The sequence below is a fragment of the Lagopus leucura genome, unplaced genomic scaffold (assembly GCF_019238085.1).
Source record: "Lagopus leucura isolate 7727_CA_CO unplaced genomic scaffold, USGS_WTPT01 Super-Scaffold_100008, whole genome shotgun sequence".
NCBI classification, from domain to species: Eukaryota; Metazoa; Chordata; class Aves; order Galliformes; family Phasianidae; genus Lagopus; species Lagopus leucura.
This window is the reverse complement of record NW_024962265.1, coordinates 5,742,213-5,762,612: the sequence shown is the minus strand read 5'-3', so window position 1 is coordinate 5,762,612 and position 20,400 is coordinate 5,742,213. Positions and strand designations below refer to the sequence as shown.

At 42.0% G+C, this 20,400-nt stretch overlaps 1 protein-coding gene across 1 annotated transcript in view; it reads right to left on the bottom strand.

The window, feature by feature from the left end:
• CAMK1D (calcium/calmodulin dependent protein kinase ID) overlaps positions 1-20,400 on the bottom strand; it is a 218,645-nt gene that overhangs the window by 123,669 nt on the left and 74,576 nt on the right. Inside the window, exon 2 of the mRNA XM_042872447.1 lies at positions 2,129-2,260. Coding sequence (XP_042728381.1) covers positions 2,129-2,260 — 132 coding nt within the window. The remainder of the gene's footprint in view (positions 1-2,128; positions 2,261-20,400) is intronic.

Genomic DNA, 20,400 nt, shown 5'->3' with positions numbered 1-20,400 from the left:
AAGACAGACCCTTGGGGGACACCACTTGTTACCGGCCTCCACCTGGACATAGAGCCATTGACCACCACCCTCTGTCTGCGGCCTTTCAACCAATTGCTTATCCATCGGGTCGTCCACCCATCAAATCCACTTCCCTCCAATTTGGAGATGAGGATGTGGTGGGGGACCATGTCAAAGGCCTTGCTCAGGTCCAGGTAAATGACATCGGTCGCCTTCCCTTCGTCCACCAATGCCGTCACTCCATCATAGAAGGCCACAAGATTAGTTAGGCATGACCTTCCTTTGGTGAAGCCGTGCTGGCTGTCTCGGATCACATGCTCATTCTTTATGTGACCAAGCATGTTGTCCAGGAGGATCTGTTCCATGATCTTCCCAGGCACGGAGGTGAGACTCACCGGCCTGTAGTTCCCCGGGTCCTCCCTGCTCCCCTTCTTGTATATGGGAGTGACATGACCCTTCCTCCAGTCATTCGGGACCTCACCTGACAGCCACGACTTCTCAAATATGATGGAGAGCAGCTCGGCAACCACCTCAGCCAGCTCTTTCAGGACCCTGGGATGCACGCCATCCGGCCCCATAGACTTGTATTCATTCAGTCTAAGAGAGATCTTTTTTATGGCCCTAGTGAATGTAGGATGAGAGACAAAGTAAAATGAATTGTATGAAATTAAGGACTTTTCTGCTCACAGACCTGGTTTCAGCTGAGGCAGAGTTGATTTTTCCTCTGCAGTGTCAGGTATGATGCTATGCTTTGGCTTTAGGAGAAAAACAACTTTGATAAAAAACCGATCCTTTAGTTGTTGTTGAGCAGCACTGCACAGAGCCAAGGGCATCTCATACTGTTCTGCCAGTGAAGCGGCTATGGGGACACAAGAAGCTGGGAGGGGACGGGACCAGGACAGCTGATCTGAACTGGCCATAGGGATACTCCATACCAAACATCATCACTCAAAAAAACCTTGAAAAACAGTGCTGTTGGCTGGGGGAGCAGCTCCTGCTTGGAGACTGGCTTAGCATCGCGTGGTGGGTGGTGAGCAATTGTGTGTGTCACTTGTTTATATATATATATACATACACACATTATTATCATTACTTTTTTCTCTCTTCCTTTTCTGTCTTAATAGTTTTCATCTCAGCCCATAAGTTCTATTTTGTTGTTTTTTTTTTAATTATTCTCTCCCCACTCCCATTTGGGGCAAACAACTCTGTGGTGCTGAACTACCTGCCAGGTTACACCACTACACCCACTCCATCCCCTGCCACTGCAGTGAGAATAGCCCAGCCCAGATGCTGCATTCTCTGCCCTTAAACCAATATATACGAGTATCAAGGGAAAGACCCACATACACAGTGAATGTTTCAAGCTGCTCAGCATCCATCTGTATAGTTGTACTATGATTTCAGTGAAAAGAAAAGTTGCTGTTAGAAGAATAGAACAGATTATATGGACCAATCCTAAAGTCACTAATCTTTTTCCATTAATTAGAAAGAAATTCAAAGATGACAAGTTCAAATCAGGTGAGATGAATGCAACCTTCAGAGCATAAGATGAGGATGAGGTCAAGCCTCTAATGACTGCAATGAGTTCATAGCAGTCATGAGATGCTTATTTATGCCTTAGTTATGTCTTACACTCACGGACAGGAAAGAATTGCACATCATGGACAATTCTGATAGAAAGAAGTTGCCCTGGGATGTTCCTTCTAGATGTACCTCTCCATGGTATGGGAACCTACCACCATCACCTACAGCCATCTGTAGCATCTATAAGTTTGATAGCAAACAGTGTATAATCTGCACTGAGCACTTGGAAAGAACAACCCTGCTCTTACTGTGCTCAAAGCCGGTGACCCAACTGCTGACATTATTAGTGGGTAAGGGCTTTGCAGGCCATCATAAGTTTTAACTCTTCTTCAACGTCACTTTGCAGTCATCTGGACTGGCTTAATATAAGAGAAAACCAGAGCATCTCTCAAAACATTTTCAGCCTCATTTAATCGCGGGCGTTCTTGTCTGCCTGTGACAGGCTGAACAACCTACCAGTCACACTTGTCAATCATTGCTCCTGCTTCTTCAGTGCAGGAGCATAAAGGAAACAAAGAAGCAGAAATGAAGGTCTGGTACTTACTTCCTCAGGACAGCAATTTCATTCTCTATGCTGCTTTCCTTCCCCTTCAGTGCCTTCTTGGGAATGCACTTGACTGCAAATAGTTTCCCACTAGCTCTTTCTTCAGCCAAAACAACTTCAGAGAATGCACCCCTGAAGGAAGAAAAGACAAGAAAAGCTCAGGTTTTAAGCACTGCCATTTCTTTGGAAGCTGTTAATTGAAATTAGGCAATCGAATCTCGTTCTGGTGGGTTTTGCTAGCTGCAGTTGTTAATCACAGCAATACCATTACGGAAACACAGTGAAAGATGCTCTAACATGCGCAGACATTTACATTCACACAAAATACGAAAGGCTTACCAAACCCAACAATATTGATAAAGAACTGTAATCCAGCAGAGGTTTGAGCAAAGACTAAAAATGTGAAAGCACCACTTCCACATACAGGGGACAGCTGATCAATGATGCACTTTTCCTCTTTCTGAGGTTTTTGGAGGTTGAATTTGCAAAGTCCCTGGGAGTAAAGGGACCTCACTGACCACCAGAGGTCAGAGCCTCCGCTGTGCTCCTCCCTGGCAGCCCCGAGCATCTCCTCACCCTTCCTCACTCCTGACTCACAGGGAGGCAAAATTCTTCTCTGCACACAGAGTTATTCCACAGAACAAACGGCTGTGTAATCGCTAAAGCCAAACAATCGGATTAAATCACAGGTCCAAATGGCCGCCTGAACAGCAGCCTCTCCGCAGTTGCCCCAGAGAGGATTACACAAATAAAGGATAGAGAAATACCATCACACAGCAGCCAGTCACTAACTGCTAGGAGTGGGCAGTGCTTTACCTTCATTAGGTTATTCCGTAACAGTATCATTGACTGCACTCTTCCTCCAAAGCATCTGAAGCTGACTAAGAGGCCAGGAATACATTACAGGCCTATGTGCTTTTACTGTTCTCAAACTGCTTTTGTAGTCCTTGAGCATCACTGGGACACTGAGCAGGATTAGCTCATCACTGTTTTAGCACTGAGGTACTGGGCAAGGCAGTGCATTGGCCTGCTAAGGACCAGCAAATCCCCTTCACTGAAGCACCTGACTTGCCCAAGAAGCACCAGAGAACCACACACTTGTCTAACCAGATCCTAAACTAATTCCACCAGCAGAGAACTGTAGAATGGCTTGGGCTGGAGGGACATCAAAGCCCATCTGCCTCCAACCCCTGCCATGGGCTGGTTGCCCCCCATCAGCTCAGGCTGTCCAGGGTCCCATCCAACCTGGCCTTGAGCACCTCCAGGGATGGGGCATCCACAGCTTCTCTGGGCAGCCTATGCTGGTGCCTCACCATCAGCAGAAGGATCATATTTTATATACAAAACACAGAAGAGGCAAGACAATAGGTTACTCTGTTCTACATAACTCTCTGAGAAGAAAGCTAAGGAGCAGGCTAAGCAAATCCACCCCTGATCCAGTCCGCTCCTAAAATGATAATATTTGACCACATCTTGCTACCACACTTTCCCTACCTTTAATTGTGATCTGATTTTTGGGTGGTCCTGTATGGAGCCTGAAGTTGGACTCAATCTTTCTGAGTCCCTTCCTGCTTGGGATATTCTATGATTCATTTCCCATGCTCATTGCTTATCTAGATGTTTACAGATCAACAGAAGTGTTTCCTGGCCAGGCGCTTCAGTGACACAGTCAAGCATCCATGACCTCACCACCACTTCCCAAGTTGCAGAAGAGCTGAATGAATTGAGCCAATGGATAATTGAAGTGGGCAGAAAGAAGAGGATGCTGCTCTGGAAAGAGATGCCTGTTTACACAGAAATACTTTGGCCATTAACAATAACTTGGAAAAGAGACAGGAAGTTTAGGAATTTATTAAAAACGATTTTTGCAAACTGACAGTATGCCTCCATGTGGCAGTGAATGCTTTGCCTCATTTTTTGGTAAAAAGGACAAAAAAAAAGAGCCAGACTCATTCATGCTACTCTGCAGGAATGACTTTGTTTTCTACTTTGTATGTTATCTGCCATGGCATGTCTTAGCATCATGGACTCCAGCTGTTGGAGTAACAAAAATGAAAATTAAGCCACCCAATGTATTTTTGAAGACTATTCTTTGCTTTCCTATCATCAATGGTCCTAATTGTTTTGTTCATTAGTTCTTTTCTCCTGACCATCCTGCTTGGGACAGTCAACAGCAGAATTGCAATAAAATCTTTTTTTTCTGAGAAGTCTTAAGTCTCTTCAGTGCTAATTGGTTTTGGCTTCAGAAACTCACAGGGCAGCTCCCAGCTGTGTTTCATGAACTCCTTAAGTCCTATCTGCTCAGGCTTTCACCAGCTGTATCTTGAACAATCTTTTTGCCTGTAGTTAAGTGCTGTGTAAAGCAGTAGCATATCCATACTGGTCATTTACTGCTCACATAGCCCTCTGAATATTTACAGTACTATAAAACACGGAGCTTCCATTGTAATCTGGATTTCATTGCTGTTCTAAGACAACAAAATAAATGAAATCCCTTTATATCCCTCTATGCAATATACCCAGCTTTGGGAAATGTCTATGTTTCAGCTGGGTTCATCATTTTGCTGCATTTCTTTTGCCACATACCAGGGCAGCCATGGGGTTGAAAGAAGACACTGTGAATTTAAATGCAGTGTTTGGGAACTCTGAGATATAATCATGAAAAACAATCCCATATCCCCTTAACAGCTTTTAAAGCCCATTAAAGCATGAAATGAGCTGAACCTCATCTAAAGCGTTCACACACATGCCAGTCCTTGGCACTGATGGTCCACAGCTCCTGTGGTCACAGAACAAGGGGGAGGAAATGAAGTGAAGCAATGGGAGGAAAGAGAAAGGAGGGAAGAGATGCAGAGAGAGATCAGAAAGTTAAAGGGATAGGAAAGAGAGGTATAGGATAAGAAGAAAGAAATGGCAGAAGAAAGCATCAGCAAGCAAAAGGCAGCAAAGACACTACTGCAGTCTGCTGGAGTCAAAGGAGAGTCAGAAATAACAGCACGTGGATGGACAAGTGATTATCTTAATTTCAAACACATTGTTGAATACACCCACACTTAATAGTTCATTTCAGCCCCCCACTGAATCCCTCTTGTCTTATGCACGAATAGATAAACATTAAAGTCAGCAGAACAAGGCTGCTCAATTTCTTTCTAGCAGTAATATATCGTACAGAAATTCTCCACCTTCTCAGAAGATATTCCCAGAACTACCAACATGGCAGGCTTGCTAAAGAAGACATTCACCTAGAAGAATTAATGTGCCCTTTAAAATCAAAATGTTAATGAAGGCAGCAATTTATCTGTGAGAATTCATTACTTTATTTTATTGAGGGTTAAAATGATTTGCGTTCAAAGTTCTGCCAAAATGTCTGGGGTTAGAAAATGGGGGGGGGGTTAATTCTCTTTCCCCAGTAAGATGTGGGGCAATATTTATTTTTACACTGTGACACAGATTTATTTTTTTTTTTTAAGGCCAGGGAGAAGAGGTTAATTAATTTAAAGTTATGATTTCAAATGGTATCTGCAGTGGTTGGGATGATCCATGCCCAGCAGCTGGGAAATGTCTAATGGCTACCTTTCCAACAGATCTCAGGACTCGGGCCTTTGTCCTCTGAACTAGGGCTTTCAAACCCCCTCTTATTGTAAACTAAGAAAATATCACAGTTTTGAGGAAGAGGGGCAGCAGTGCAAATGGATACGCAAGAAACTTCTGCAAAAATTAAACCACCTTGTTAGGTGCCAAAATAGTGCATGCAATGGTGCAGCAATTGAACCCGTTTCTGAAAGTTATGACCATGTTATCATTTAACCTAGAGGACCAGCTCTTTTTGAGTTTCTAATTAAGGCACTGGATAATTTTATGATCTAGAGCTTTTTTATATGACTTAGGAACAGTGTAAAAGAAAAAAAAAAAAAATGACCTGACTTGTGACTTTGAATTAACGGCAAATTCTGGAAGGCGGCTGAGACTTTCTGACTTCTCATCTCATACTTATGGACCAAGCAGTATCCTCTGCAATGACAATATTTATGGTTCTAATTTTCTTAAACTGTTTTTCATTCCATTATTTTATTTAATCTAGGTATACAGATTAGGATTTTGAGGTTATCACTGGAATGAACGGTGTTCATAACCAAACGGATTGGATTTTTAGTGGCATGGTTTTATGGGTGTGGTGGTGATGGGTTGACAGTTGGACTGGATGATCTTTGTCTTGTTCAGCTTTAATGATTCCATGAGTCTCTGTTAGAAAGCAGAGGCTGCAAGACCAGGTTATCCTGAAGACCAAAGCAAATAAAGGCCAAATAACTTTTCTTCGTCTGTGGGAATAATTACTTAGTACACTTAATTTCAGAAATTCAATGAACAACCACACAGTTCAACAATGAACTGTGACAGCAAATCTGTTGACATTCAGCAAAAAAAAATACTCCTGTCACAGAAACACTGACAAATGAAGACAAAGAGTTGATGGAGAGATAAAACTTAATTTTTCCATTTGCAGAGACCTCCATGTTGAACAGTTTTCCACTGCATTAGCAGGTGCTCTATCACACTAAATCAACAGACATAGTCAGGAAACAGATTTCACATCTTCAGTCGGTGTATAGCTAATGTTCTTAATTATAGTACAGTTTGCCTTCTGTGTGTACTTTGCCCCATGGAAAAAATTAGTGAACGCTCATGGTTTGAAAAATATACCACATCCATCGGGAAGTCACTTCAAGATGGGAGACTAACAAATGAGTGAAACCAATCAAACCGAAAAAGCCATTTCCCTAGCATGGCTTTGGTAACCACATATCAATTCTGCTCCTCAGCACCCCAGAAAAAAAAACAGCATTGAAATAGCTGCCCAGACAGGGGCAGGTATTTAAAGAAAAATTCTTTCCTGGCACTTGTACAACTTTTCCCATGGCCCTCAAGGAGTAACTGAGGGATAAGCTCAGGTTATATGTATAATCAGCATATACAGAGGAGTTTCTGGTCCTGCAGAATATTTTCTTATTAAAACATTTTTCATCAAAAACAATCTTTTTTTTTTTTTCTTTTTTTTTCCCTAAATCTTCTGCTCAGTCATTTCTGTACAAACATCCTCACTCTCTCAAATTCCAGACTTTTCCCAACAGAAACCAGAATCAAGACTGGAAATAAAGGGTTTTTGCTCCAAAGTTGTGTCTGTGAATTTTCTAATTTTTTTTACAGTGAAATTTTCAACAGTTCAGGATTACCTGAATGAAAAGGTAACAAAACCAAGGTATGGTGGGTGTTTTCACCCAGCCATGAACAGAGGAGACTCTTGGGACTGTTACATGTGGTACAGCAGTCAAATATTGCTACAGGTTCCCAGCAGCTTAATGTAAATATATGTGAAAGTAAACACGCATACCGGTCTGTTTGCTGCCATCTATTCTTCAGAGGACAAATGCTTTTTCTAGCTATTTTCATCCATCAAACATACCATCCCAACCCTGCAGCCCCTTCTACGGCAATGCTTCCTCCACCTCTGCAAACACAGGAGGACCATGATTAACACTCCATTAACATTGGTGTTTTCAGTCTCACTACTTATTTAACTTCCATCAGACCAGCCAAACCAAAAATGCTTTTTTCTACCTTGGAGCAAGGTAAATCTCTTCTGCAACTCAGCTGACAATCAGGACTGTGTCTGACCTGGGATCCCCTCTCTATGTCTGATCCTGACCCATTCCTGCAGGAATGACCCACAGAACTGCTGGTGTCCCATGCTGAAGCTGCGATTACAAGTTCTAGATGATAAACAGCACTTTTTGAACTGTGTCCAAAACACTGTTGATATAACTTGATGAACACACAAACAACAACAAGGGGCAAGGGCCGAAAATGCTGTTTGTTGCACGTTCCTGTACAAGAGCAGCAGCTTTCTGTACCACTGAGACATCTCTCTGCTCCCCAGACCACTGTCCCATGCCAATACTCTCAGTACTTTGCCCAAGCTAGGACTTTAGGACCATTGGAGTTAAACATTTGTCTGCAGGTTAAATGGCCACTTAACCATAAGCCAAGAGGAGCCTGGGAATTGGCATGCATGGGGACAGACCGTGTGTCCTTTAGCTCAGGACTTCATCTCTCCCACAACCGTGTTGCTCCCCATCTAGTAAAGCTTCTAGGGAGAGGAACCACACCAACACAGATCTCTGCTGGGGCTCATAGCTACAACCATAATAGAGATGATGGAAGAACTTCTTTACTCAGAGGATGGTGAGGAACTGGCACTGCTGCCCCAAGAAGCTGTGGGTGCCCCATCTCTGGAGACATTCAAGGCCAGGTTGGAAGGGGCCCTGGGAAGCCTGATCTGAAGGGGGCAACCAGCCATGGCAGGGGGCTTGTAACCAAATGATCTTTAAGTTCCCTTCCAAAATCAGCCATTCCATAATTCTACGATCATACTCCAGGCAGAGATTCTTCTTCATCCTCCTTATAAGCAACTACTTTAGTTTTCACCCAACCACTACCACGTAACTCACCACAATGGAACAAGAGGCATGAAGCTGTGTGTAATCACCAACAGTGTTTGGATTTAACTTCTACTTTCTTGGTGACTGTTATCTACAATTACAACAACAGCTTAATGTTTTGACTATTTTTGTCACCAGTCAGCTGCAAGAATATAATGGCACTTTGAGGCTTATCATTATGTCTTGGTTTTGCTCCTCAATACTTAAAACTCTCCGAGAAAAAAACAAAAAGCAACTAGAATTAAGACTGAAAATCCATCAGCTACTTAGAGAAGAGAGACTTCTGTGAAACCATCAAACACCAATTTAAAGTTGCATGTGATAAAGCATGAAATTATGACACTCCTACAACAGCAGAATGAAGGCACCAATGCATATGAGCATGGAGCAAGAAAAGCTGATATGCACAGAGCAGGACAAGGATTTGGTGCCATAAAACTTTGGCTCAAAAGTGAGTAATTCACATAAAACTCAGAAACTAAGCTAAAAAGAAAGTTTCTGTAGAAACTCTCCCCTTTACTGAGATGAAATAATTTGTTTTGGCTGCTGTTTTGGCTGTGTGTATGCTAATTCAATAGGAAGTTATGCAGTCTGTTCTAGGACAGAGATGCATGGATGCTAAAAAGGGAAACTGGCCCAGCACAGATTCCCAATCATGTTTGTTATAACAGTCCTCTTCTTTCCTGAACTATTTGCTCCTTTCTGGTTAATTCTGACCCCTATTAGAAAAGGAAGTGCTGTCTTTAAAGGCCGATTACTTATTTTTCAGCCTCTGTGACAGTCACAGTAAAGCTATCCAGAATCAAAAGCAAAACACATACTTTCTGTAATGATCTCTTCCTTCTAATATACATTTCACAATTGTGCTGTTAAGCACTTTATTTTCCTGATGATCAATTTCTTTCCAAACATTTAAGTGCTTTTTTTTTTCCCTTTCATCTTACAAGACAAAAGGAGCTCATTGTCTCCCTGGCAGCATTCTCACAGGGAATTAATTTTTGTTTTTCTAATAATGACCTCAAACCGTTATTGAGGTGTAAGTGATCTCCATAATGCATTCTCATCTTCTGACACTGATATTTGCAGGGTTGATTACAACGCATCTGATTTCTGGAGATCTTATCTGGCCATATAAACTAAATTACACCAATCTGGAAAAGCATGTTTCTTCCTCTTCCTCCACATGGAAACGTAAAAAATTATCTGGCACACCATGGCACTCTTCAAAGAGGCTGGATAAATTTAGGAGCAGATGGATGACACTGCAACTTTCATAGCAAAGCAGAGCATAGGTAAGATTAAACTAGCAACTGTCTAAAGAGGAAGTAACTTAACAGTTGGGTCTAAACCACATGAAACTCCAGTTTACCCAGGAGTTTTACCTAAAGGTGTCTGGACCTTCACAAATCCAAGTTCCATTAGCAAGCACAGCACCTCTTGATTTCACATGCTATCTCTTTATAATGCAGAGCCTAAGCATCAGTTCTGGTGATCTTCCTCAATAATTAAAAGCAAACAGCAACATTACTTGTAGTTCTCAAACGCTCACCCTGTTCTTCAGGAACTGTATGATCCATTCTACAAACAAGGGAGCTGAGGAACAGAAACCACATAGGCTGATTCTTCTTAAGTAGCTACTCATTTAAAACCCAAGAACTTTACATAATCTAAAAGGACACCCTTTACAATCCCTTTTGTACTCAACAGAGGACAATCTCCAACAGATAATTACATTCCATTCTAAAATATATTGAGGGAAGCATGCTTTGATCATGCTTAAGTCCTTTCCACTGACAATCCCATTTTCCATTTGACTCTGGGCAGACATCATCTGAGATGCCCAGAGACTGGTGCCACAATGCCCTCTAAGAGCTGCAATGTCAGCCATGGGAAAGCTTACTTCAAGGGAAAGTTGAGCTTGACCACCCAGAATTAAACTTCTCTGGCCTCATCTACATGGATGTTGATGACATCTGAGCTATTTCCCCATGGGTCACATGACAGACGAGATGGCCAATACAGCAGTGCTGTCAGCTTGTTTTGGGGTAACTAACAGTGGTCAGATGAAACACATCCTAAATACATCACTTGGTCTTCATTGAGAGCAATGGAAACCTTGGAGGAGAGGCCTTAACTGAAATGTCTTAACTGTCCTTCTAATGCACAAGACCTGAGTATGCAGAATAATGATACATTCAAATCAAAGCTAGGATTAGCACTTGTAAGACTTCTATACCCATGAACACAGCACACTTCCTGCCTATTTCAAGGACAAATTTAGATAATCAGATCATGTAACCAAGGCACATCTCCTAGGATCTGCCTCTTCCAGACTAATCGTGTGGACCCAACCTACAGCCCTGAACCAGAACACTCCCCACAAGCACAATGAGCTGCCACTGAAAGAAGAGACCACAAAGTTCAGAGCTGTCGCATGCACAGCTGAACAGTTCTCATTGTGTACGAGCCCTTCTGTGCCTCTATGAAACTTTAATTGGCTTGTTCTCATCCTGTTGTTAACCATCCAGCCGGTCTTGCGTATGTAACTGTTTTAAATATTTGGACTAAAAATGATGTGTATTTTGTATCCTTGCCCACTCCAAATGGTAGCTTAGAGTTTAAAAATAAAGAATTAGAGAGTGATGGGGAGTGCGAGACAACTCAATACAATGGAATACAAATTGTTTTGTAGGAACAATAGATAGGAAAAGCCATTGCAAGATAAAAAGATCTCCATTTGAAACCTTACTTTCAATAGCCACCTCTTAAAATTCCACAAGAGTGTTTGCTTGCCTTCTCCCCAGCCTCTTGACATATGGTTTCATGTCTGAGCTGAAGGATGTTAAGAAATCTTAGCAAACTAGTCTGCCTAGTAACCAGCAAGCTTGAAAACAAACATTTTGGCAAAGATTATTTCAGCACAATTGTATGCAGAAGTTACCAGGCACTTCTGAAACTCACAGATACTTCTGCTAGAAGAATTGCCACACACTTTACGCACGTGCAAGCCTCAGTCCTGTTTATTAAAATCTCAGTTCAAAAATAGATTTTTCCTTTCAGAGTTGGCTGATGAGCAATTTCTCCATAGTTTAAGGTGCTGTGTTGGGACTGCTGACAAAACAGGTGCAGCATCAGCAAGTCTTTCTTCCACTAAACCTATGTGCCTCTGCTCTGATCTGAAGGAGCATTTTCATGTCACAGAGTTACAACGGGACTGGCAAAAAGGCAATTCCCCAAGTGATCTAAGCAATCAGAAGCTTGCACCAGCTTCCATCAAAAGACAGTCAGGAGGGAAGACCCTCCAGCATGGCAGCCCTGCACCAAAGCATCTGAGCCCTTTTGAGAATCACAGAAAAAAGACAGATCTCCACACTGAGGGTGGCGAGTCTGTTCCATGGAAGCCATCAGTCACTGAGATCTCTTTCACATAATCCATGAAAGACAGATTCCTACTCGTAAGGCGATGAAGACTGAAGACTTCTGTGTCTGCCTGTGCAAGCTGGCTACTGATTGTCACTTGACTCATCAAAGCTGTGATAAACTGCCGAGGGCTTCAGCTCACAGCACTAACATTTGCCCATGCAGGGCTACACATGCCTGTTTTCATCTCTTCTTCTCCAGTGTGCAGCAGTACAAAAGAAACCATCTCAGTGTTCCAACCAGTTCACAAACACCAACAAAAGTACACTGTTGCATATGGGTGGCCTTCTGTGTTGCAAAACTTTGGCAGAAACAACCGACAGCAACTCTGATTTCCTTTATCTGAAGTGTAATCACAGCACATTGTAGCCCCATAACACAAAGAGGGGTTTCCTAGGAGATGGCTGCCACGCTCCCTACCTATTTCTAAAAATGATTTTTCTGAGAACTCATTTCCATTGCAGGCTGACATGTTACACACAGACCACGCTCCTCAGTCATTGCATGGGGCCAGGCATCCCAGATCAGACCACAGAGCAGGTCCCAGCAACACCAAACCTACCCAGTGAGATGGATGAGGGTGGGGAAAGGGGAACATAGCTCTGCAAACCTGACACAAATAAATTCAGTGCTTCTTTGGAAGCTGTTTTGTAACTATAAAGATGAATCAAGAGAAAGAGGTATGTTACTCTCCCAGGTGACACTCTCACCAGTGGGTGAAAGTCCTCCTGAGGGATCACACAAGAGCACTGCAGAGTGGTGAGAAATAGTGGGATAAAAAGAATTTCTCTCCCATTGCAGTGTAAAGATTATCTGGGAGCCAATTCCCCATGCAGGTTAAAAGATTATTAAAAAAAAAAAAAAAAAAAAAAAGGAAATCCAGAAATATGGTCTTCAGGGACAATTCTGTCTACCATCCTTGAAAGGGCTTTCCAGGGAAGGGAGGATGAACACCTGATCCTGCCAGTACATGCACAAATTATTCCTTGGGGTCATTTTAGGAACAGATCAAAATGAAACAGTGCCTGTCCCCAGTATGATCAGATGGGAGATGAATATGAGTAAATAAGCTTTGAGCCCTTTAAAACATGACTGGCTGAGAGGATATATGTGAAACTGTCAAAGTAGCAGGAAAAGCATGATACTTCCTTGGGGAAAACAGTTTTGCTTTCTGCTATGACCAAGAATCTAATTTGATTCTAAATTTTTTTTAGAGCCCTTTCCCCATCAAAATATTTCCATTTCCAAGCAATCCATAAGTCATTCCAAGCAAATGGAGACTTGAGGATCTAAATTGTGAAGTCACTTATTGTTCATGAAAAATCCTTTTTCATAGAACCAAAGAACCATAGAATGGCTTAGGTTGGAAGGAACCTGAAAGATCATTAAACTCCCGGGGCCCCCCCCCCCCCCACCAGCTCAGGCTGCCCAAAGCCCATCCAACCTGGCCTTGAACACTTTCAGGGATGGGGCATCCACAGCTTCTCTGGGTAAAGCTTTACCTGGTTAAAGGAAGACATGATAAACTCTCAACAGGGTCTGACCGGTCCAAGCTATTTTTTATTTTTATTTTTTTTTTCTCAGTAATAGCCAGTAACAGATATAGTGTAAGAAATGGAGCTCATGTAGCTAAAAAGCCTTCCTCCAGTATATCTCCCAAACTTCCAGCTGTCAGCAATCGAGAAAAGGAATCTCTTTTCAAGCAACAGTTGCACTGACCCGTAACATACTAGCTACCTAAATTCTACTGCTCTGTATAATTCATTTTATTGAGCCTTCATCTACACCTTGAATTTCACAGCTTCCTGTAGATTGAGCTTTGTTGTTTGGGCACAGACTATAGGAGAAAACAGTTCTTCTCATTTGTTCATTTATATTTGCTGCCAAATACTTTCCGTAACTCCCTCTTAGAGCACATTTTAAAGATGTTAAGCAGCAAACTGCTCTCCCATGTCATGTAGTGGGTGTTTTATCACAAAAATACTGAACAGTTTTAAAACCAAGGCTAGAGATCTGTTCTAAAAACAATCAACAAAGAAAAGGGTTTGCAGAACTGGATTCCCCTTTGCTTTTCAAGGCAAGAAACTTGACATATTGTTGGGCATACATGAAATAAAACCCAAACTCTTCAGAAAGAAGTGCTATATCTCTGTGCTATATCTTCAGTGCAGCGTTTTATTTGGAAAGGAGAACTATAAAAATGAGGAAACTTGTTAGCAAGAAGGAAGAAGCTCTTAGGAGGCAGAGACAGAGAGTTAACACTTGCAGGAGGCATAAGGGCTGTTTCAAACAACACTCAAAGTTCAGAACAAATCTACACCGTGTAAAAAAAAAAAATGAAAACACAACTTGAGAAACAGAGAAGACTGACAGACAAAGCATCTGGGCAAGAGGAACTATGAGAAGACAGCATCCTCAAAATCAGAAATTGTGTCCAAATGAGCAAATGGAACAGATTCTAAGCTCCAGTGGGCATAGTCTAAAAACATCAAAAGGCAGAAAAAAAACATTTGAACAGTAAGTTGTGAGAGGCAGAAAATTCAGTAAAGACTTTCTTGCAGAAATCAGAAGGCAGAATTGTACCAAATGTGGTACTGAGGGACGTGGTTTAGTGGGGAAATATTAGTGGTAGGTTGCCAGTTGGACTGGATGATGATCTTGGAGGTCTTTCCAACCTGGGTGATTCTGTGATTCTGTCACTGGTGGATGAGGATGCAATCAAATGTAAGAAGCATGAAATAACCCACATGACAGCAGCAAAACAAATGACTTTTGGGCTGAATCTGTGCACATTGCAGAGAGATTTGGGGAGGTTCTTATGCTGGAGACTTTCTTAACAGTGTTGGTAGAAGGGGTTATAGTTTGGACTGATCCAACCATTCTAGTGAGACTTATGGGTAACAGTATTGCAGCTCTAATCTCAGGACTACATTTCTTGATTACAGCATTAGGGGTACTCAAAAATAAATAATAGCTTATGTGATACAACTTTCAAAAGGCAGTTCAAAGCAACAATTCAGGGAACTCCAGATTAGTAAATTTGGTGTCAGCAGGTAAGCAAAAGCTATAATGAAGAACATTCCTCTAGAAAAGGACAGAACTACTGAACACCTGGAACAGCATGACATACTGAGGAAAAGGACCTTTGAAAAAGCAATGCAGTGAAGCACTTTGGAGGAGTTAACATATATGCAGATGAAATCATGTTGATGTATTGCTTATATTTGAAGGAGTGCACCAACATAAGCTCACTGAGCAGCTTAGCTGTTATTGGACAGAAAAAGCTTGTTGCATGGATAAAGAACAGGTGAAAAGACAGAAAAGAGCAATGAACAAACAGCAAACCCATTAAATATTAAGTGTTAAGGATGGCTAAGAAAGCAGTTCACCAGCCCAAAAGCTGAATGTTTTTGTGGGACGTGGCAGAATCAGGGCAGGAAACAGCACTGACTGCAGATATGAAACAGCTCTGTTACTAGAGATTAGTGAAGGAATTGGAACTCTTCAGCTTCTTCAGGAAGAGACAACTGACTGAATGCTAAAGGCATACTCACAGCATTATAACAATCTCATTACTGTTAAATGCTGACCTATGCTTTTCACCCCACACATCTGGCACTGGCTGCAGGGATGGGACACCAGAAGAGCTGCATTTTTGCCCTGACCTTGTACAGTTGCTCCTGTGGTCTATGACTGTGGTAGAGTCAGCAGCAGCTCACGTAACAAATGGGCATGTAGAATACTGGGGAGTCAAGTTCAGCATTGACACCAATATAAGAACGTCTTTAGGGTTAACTGATGGCAAAAGCAAGGAGAAGAACATGTTCAATTCCAATGAGATCACTTCCACCTAAGAAGCCTAGTCTGGATGTCTAGTAATAAATACCACCTCTGACTTCAGGGGAATTATCAGAGCAGAAAATTACCACGAGATGTCCAGAGAGAACACAGCTTTGCAAGCTTATCACATACCTGGGGAGGAAAGGGCCTTTGTGATCTTATTAGATTGATCTCTCTGGAATAAATACAACCTCTGTCTTTCTCTAATCTGTCTTTAAAAGAATCACATGTTACATCTTTTACTGCCAGTGCGGATAACAGGGGTCTCATTGCAGCATTAAAGGAGAGATGACACTAATTAAAATAAAGGTCACATCCCAAGACTTAGTTACAATATCCTAAATGACAAACAGCAATTCTCCTTTGTGTTCCTTCAGTTAGAATAGCCCAAAACTTCGATATTTCTCATGCATTAATCCTTGCAACATCTCCACAGGATTAGGCAGCTCTGTCACTGGCATGAAATGCATGGGAAATTGGGCAGAGAGGGAGTAAAACAGACAAACCCCAGATTCTCTTGGTACAACACCCACTACTTAACTGGAAGAGCATCTTACATGCTACCAGATGGCAGCAGACCTGTTTTCACCATAGACCACTTAACTCTCCCTTCCTCCTGTATTACAGACTGCTGTCCCAAAATCACACCATTCAAAGTATGGGCAAAAGCACAGTTCTTCCCTCGAAGAGCAATCCAATAAAAATCTTGCTGTCTCTACCATCTTGACATGAAAACCTAAAATTTCAGAAGTGTTTCTTGCTTTCTACATCACACATTACTACATGTGCAGTAAGCCAAACACATTGTCAACTCACTAAGTTGGACAGTTAAATAAACTTGCTTATTGGGTCCCATGCCTCAGAGACAATCCAGTTTCCTAACGTTAGCAGTGTAAATAAACTACGGGTGAGCTGCCATCAGAGGTTTTATAAGGAAGCAAATCTTTTCACTTTGTTGACAAAAGCTTCAGAGTAGCTTTTATTACACTCGAACATGAGCAGGTGTTCATATTTAACTTGTTTTTGCGGGACTTTTTTAATTCTGAGATGCATATAGTGATTGAGAATTACTATTTATTCATTTTTGTGTAATAGGAGAAGCATTTCATCTGTCTCATCCATATTTAATAGCTCCAGGCACAACAACCACAAAAGGTCTACTTTTCTCCCACTAGGGAAAAACATTATTATTACTAGTACCAGTGCCATGACTACATCTGTATTCTGAAATTATTCATCTTCAGCTTTCTATACTATTTCTATGTTACCTGTGAGCAAGATCCTTTCCCAGTGCTTATCCACATTACCATGCTGATGCAGCTATACGAATCTGTGGTATGTTGAGTCACACTGGCTGAAGACAGAGCCAGTTGAAATCTCCTCAGCAATGTAAGTCAAATGATTAAATTTTTCTGCCCTCAGGATGGGCAGGGGCCCCTTGAAAGGCCCTGGGGGCGTTCAAGAAAAGGGTAGATGTGGCACTGAAGGACATAGTTTAGTAGGCATGGTGGGGATGGTTTGATGGTTGGGCTAAATGACAATAGAGATCTTTTCCAATCTAAATGATTCTATGTTTCTATGAAAGCTACACATTCACCACTCCTGCTGCTAAGAGGAAGGTGGCATAGAAAGGTATCTGCCGACCTTGCCCACTCCCTTCTCCAGAATGAGCTCAATCGTGTGCATTTTCACACTTCCTATTCTTGATACACATAAAGTAGGTGGTGGGGTCAGAAACAGATCCTGATCCACATTTCACCCATGCCTAGAGCAGACCCTTGCTAACACCATCTAGTCCAACCATTGACTCAATCCCCACCATGCACACTAACCACGTCCCTCAGTGCCACATCCATCCTTTCCTTGAATACCTCCAGGGATAGTGATCCCACCATCTCCCTGGGCAATCTGTGCCAATGCCTTCTCTCAGAAAGATCAGAACCTACGATGCACTTGATTCCAGCATCTACAATGCCATCCCCATCCCAGCAGCCTTCCAGGTGACTCCGTGCAATCACATCTCTAATTGTACCACAATGGTGCTCTCTCTGGGACGGCACGCTGCTGTTTAATTTATAAACATCAATTTGGAAACATAATGCAGTGAAAAATTACCCACATCAGACAAAGAGCAGTTCTCAGTTATGAATAGGTAAGAAGGTAACAAAAATAACTAAGTACAAAATAAAGAAAGAGAACGAAGGAATGCAGGCAACCCTTTAATGCAACCTTTCCGAATGTTACACACAATTGATTTTCATCCATTTAAATGGAAGGGAATGGGTAACTGTGTGGCAGGTGTAATATCAGATAGGACATCACAGAGACTGTTCCTGTCTGGGAACTTATTTAATATTTAAGTCTCAATTAACAAATAGAATTAAGTTGACATTTAAAAATCTAAACAAAACACTTGAAGCTCTTTAAAAAGCTTCTCTAAAAGCTATTTTTTACTCTATGAACCTGTTCATTTTTTGCATTTGTAATAACACTTTGTTTTGCCCATCTACCGTAGAAAATATTCAGTGCTGCCTGTGGGTGAGGAGTCACTACTCTGGGCCAAATCAAAGGGTGGTCCAGGAAATATCCCCTGGCTCTTAACAAACATTAGCATTAAAGAAAAAAAATAATAATAAAAAGAAAGAAAATATGTAAAGACCCTTCACCTGATTCACTCTCCTGGTTTCCCACGGTCAGCCAAGCAATCTGCTATGTCTCTGCAGAGACAAGCAGTGCAAGAGAGCAGGCCTCTTCTTCCTGGTAACTAGTGATAGAACAAGAGGTAATGGCCTCAAGTTGTACCAGGGGAGGTTCAGGAAGGATATCAGGAAATATTTCTTCTCATAAAGAGCATTGGAAGGCAATGGCTCAGCTGCCTAGGGAGGTGGTGGAGTCACCATCCCTAGGGGTGTTCAAGGAAAAGGCAGATGCAGCACTGAGAAACATGCTTAGTGGGCATGGTGGGGATGGATCAATGGTTGGACCAAGTGACCAGAGTGGTCTTTGCCAACCTTAATGATTCTAAGAGCAGGCTTCAGGTGGTGTCAGCTGCAGCCTGTTGACGTTATGGGCTTGTTCTATTTTCTGTCTATTTTCTATCCCCCTCTGCTCTCTTACAAGTTTTCTGATCCCCAGTATATAAGACATCCATTGAGAAGGTGGGTTTAGTTCAGCTAGGGCTGTGCCATGCTATGTCACTAGCGTGTCTACATCAGAGGAATTGTAAGAGCATCACTGCAGGGCTATGACAGAGAATGTCAGACTTGGGAAAGCTTCTTCTGGCATGTTACATAGACACTGGTTTGTTCCTTCAAGATGGACCATTTTATTCTTTGAAAACCTTTGGGTTGATCTAATCTCTACTAACATACCGCTTTACATTGTGTCAGGGAACAAAGTGTAGAACGTGCTTGCACCACAAATAATTGACTTGGCTGACTCCATTGCTTCAAGTTCTTCCAGGTTTTCATAAAATCATAAAATGGCTTAGGTTGGAAGGGACCTCAAAGATCATTTAGCTCCAACAGCCTGCCATGGGCAGGGCTGACAACTACTGGATGATTTTTGTCTGTGCGCAAGCAATGCCAGCGTGCATGCTGGAGAGCTTGTTTTCCATATGTTGTCATACCAAAACAGTCTTCTCATTGATGTCACCTCATGATCAGTGAACCCAACTTCAAGCCCAAGCTCTGTATTCCAACATCAGCAGGAGGCTCATTAATTATCTAGCATGGGAAGCTTCAGCATGAATTCAAAGTGCTTCCATGGAGGCAGGACTTGAGAGAACAGCCAACATCTTAACCACCCCCTAAAACTGATCAAGAGTGGGACACAAAAGCACACCGAAGGTGGAAGGTGTCTCTGACCACAGAAGGGGGTTAAAATCAGATGATCTTTCAGAACCTCTCCAACCCACACCATTATGTGGTTCTACGATTTTCCCTGTATCAAAGGCTCAGGGCAAAGTTCCTAAATTCATCTGCTTCTGGGGAGTCAAGTTCAAGTTCCCACACTGATTCTTGCTGTGAAGGAAAGACATTTCTTATTTTTTTCATCCCCTTTCTGTATGTGATTAGAGATGGGCCCAGGAGACCAGGGTCTGCTGGTGAGAATTTCCCCTTTAATCAACTGAGAGAACTGTGAGAGTTTGTGCTTAAAGCCCTGCAGTCCAGCACATCCTCATTAGAGATAATCCTAAAATCCATGGTTTGAATGAAAATGTGAGCTTTTCAAGTACTTGGAAGGAGAACAGGGGAGTTTCTTGTTTTAGTAACACTGTTTTACCTGTCATATTTCATACCAACAACTGAGGTCAGGTTCTGCTTTTTTTCCCCCTTATTTCCAGATGAAGAATGTAGAAAGAGTAGTTTTAAAAAAGGGACAAAATCTCCAGTGGAACATAGGTCAAATTCAGTTTGTTGCCTATCCTTCCCATGGGAAAATTTGCCAAAGAAAATTTAAAGTAAATCCAAGAGGCAAATGTAATGATCTCTGTCTGATTCATTTTTTTTTCTG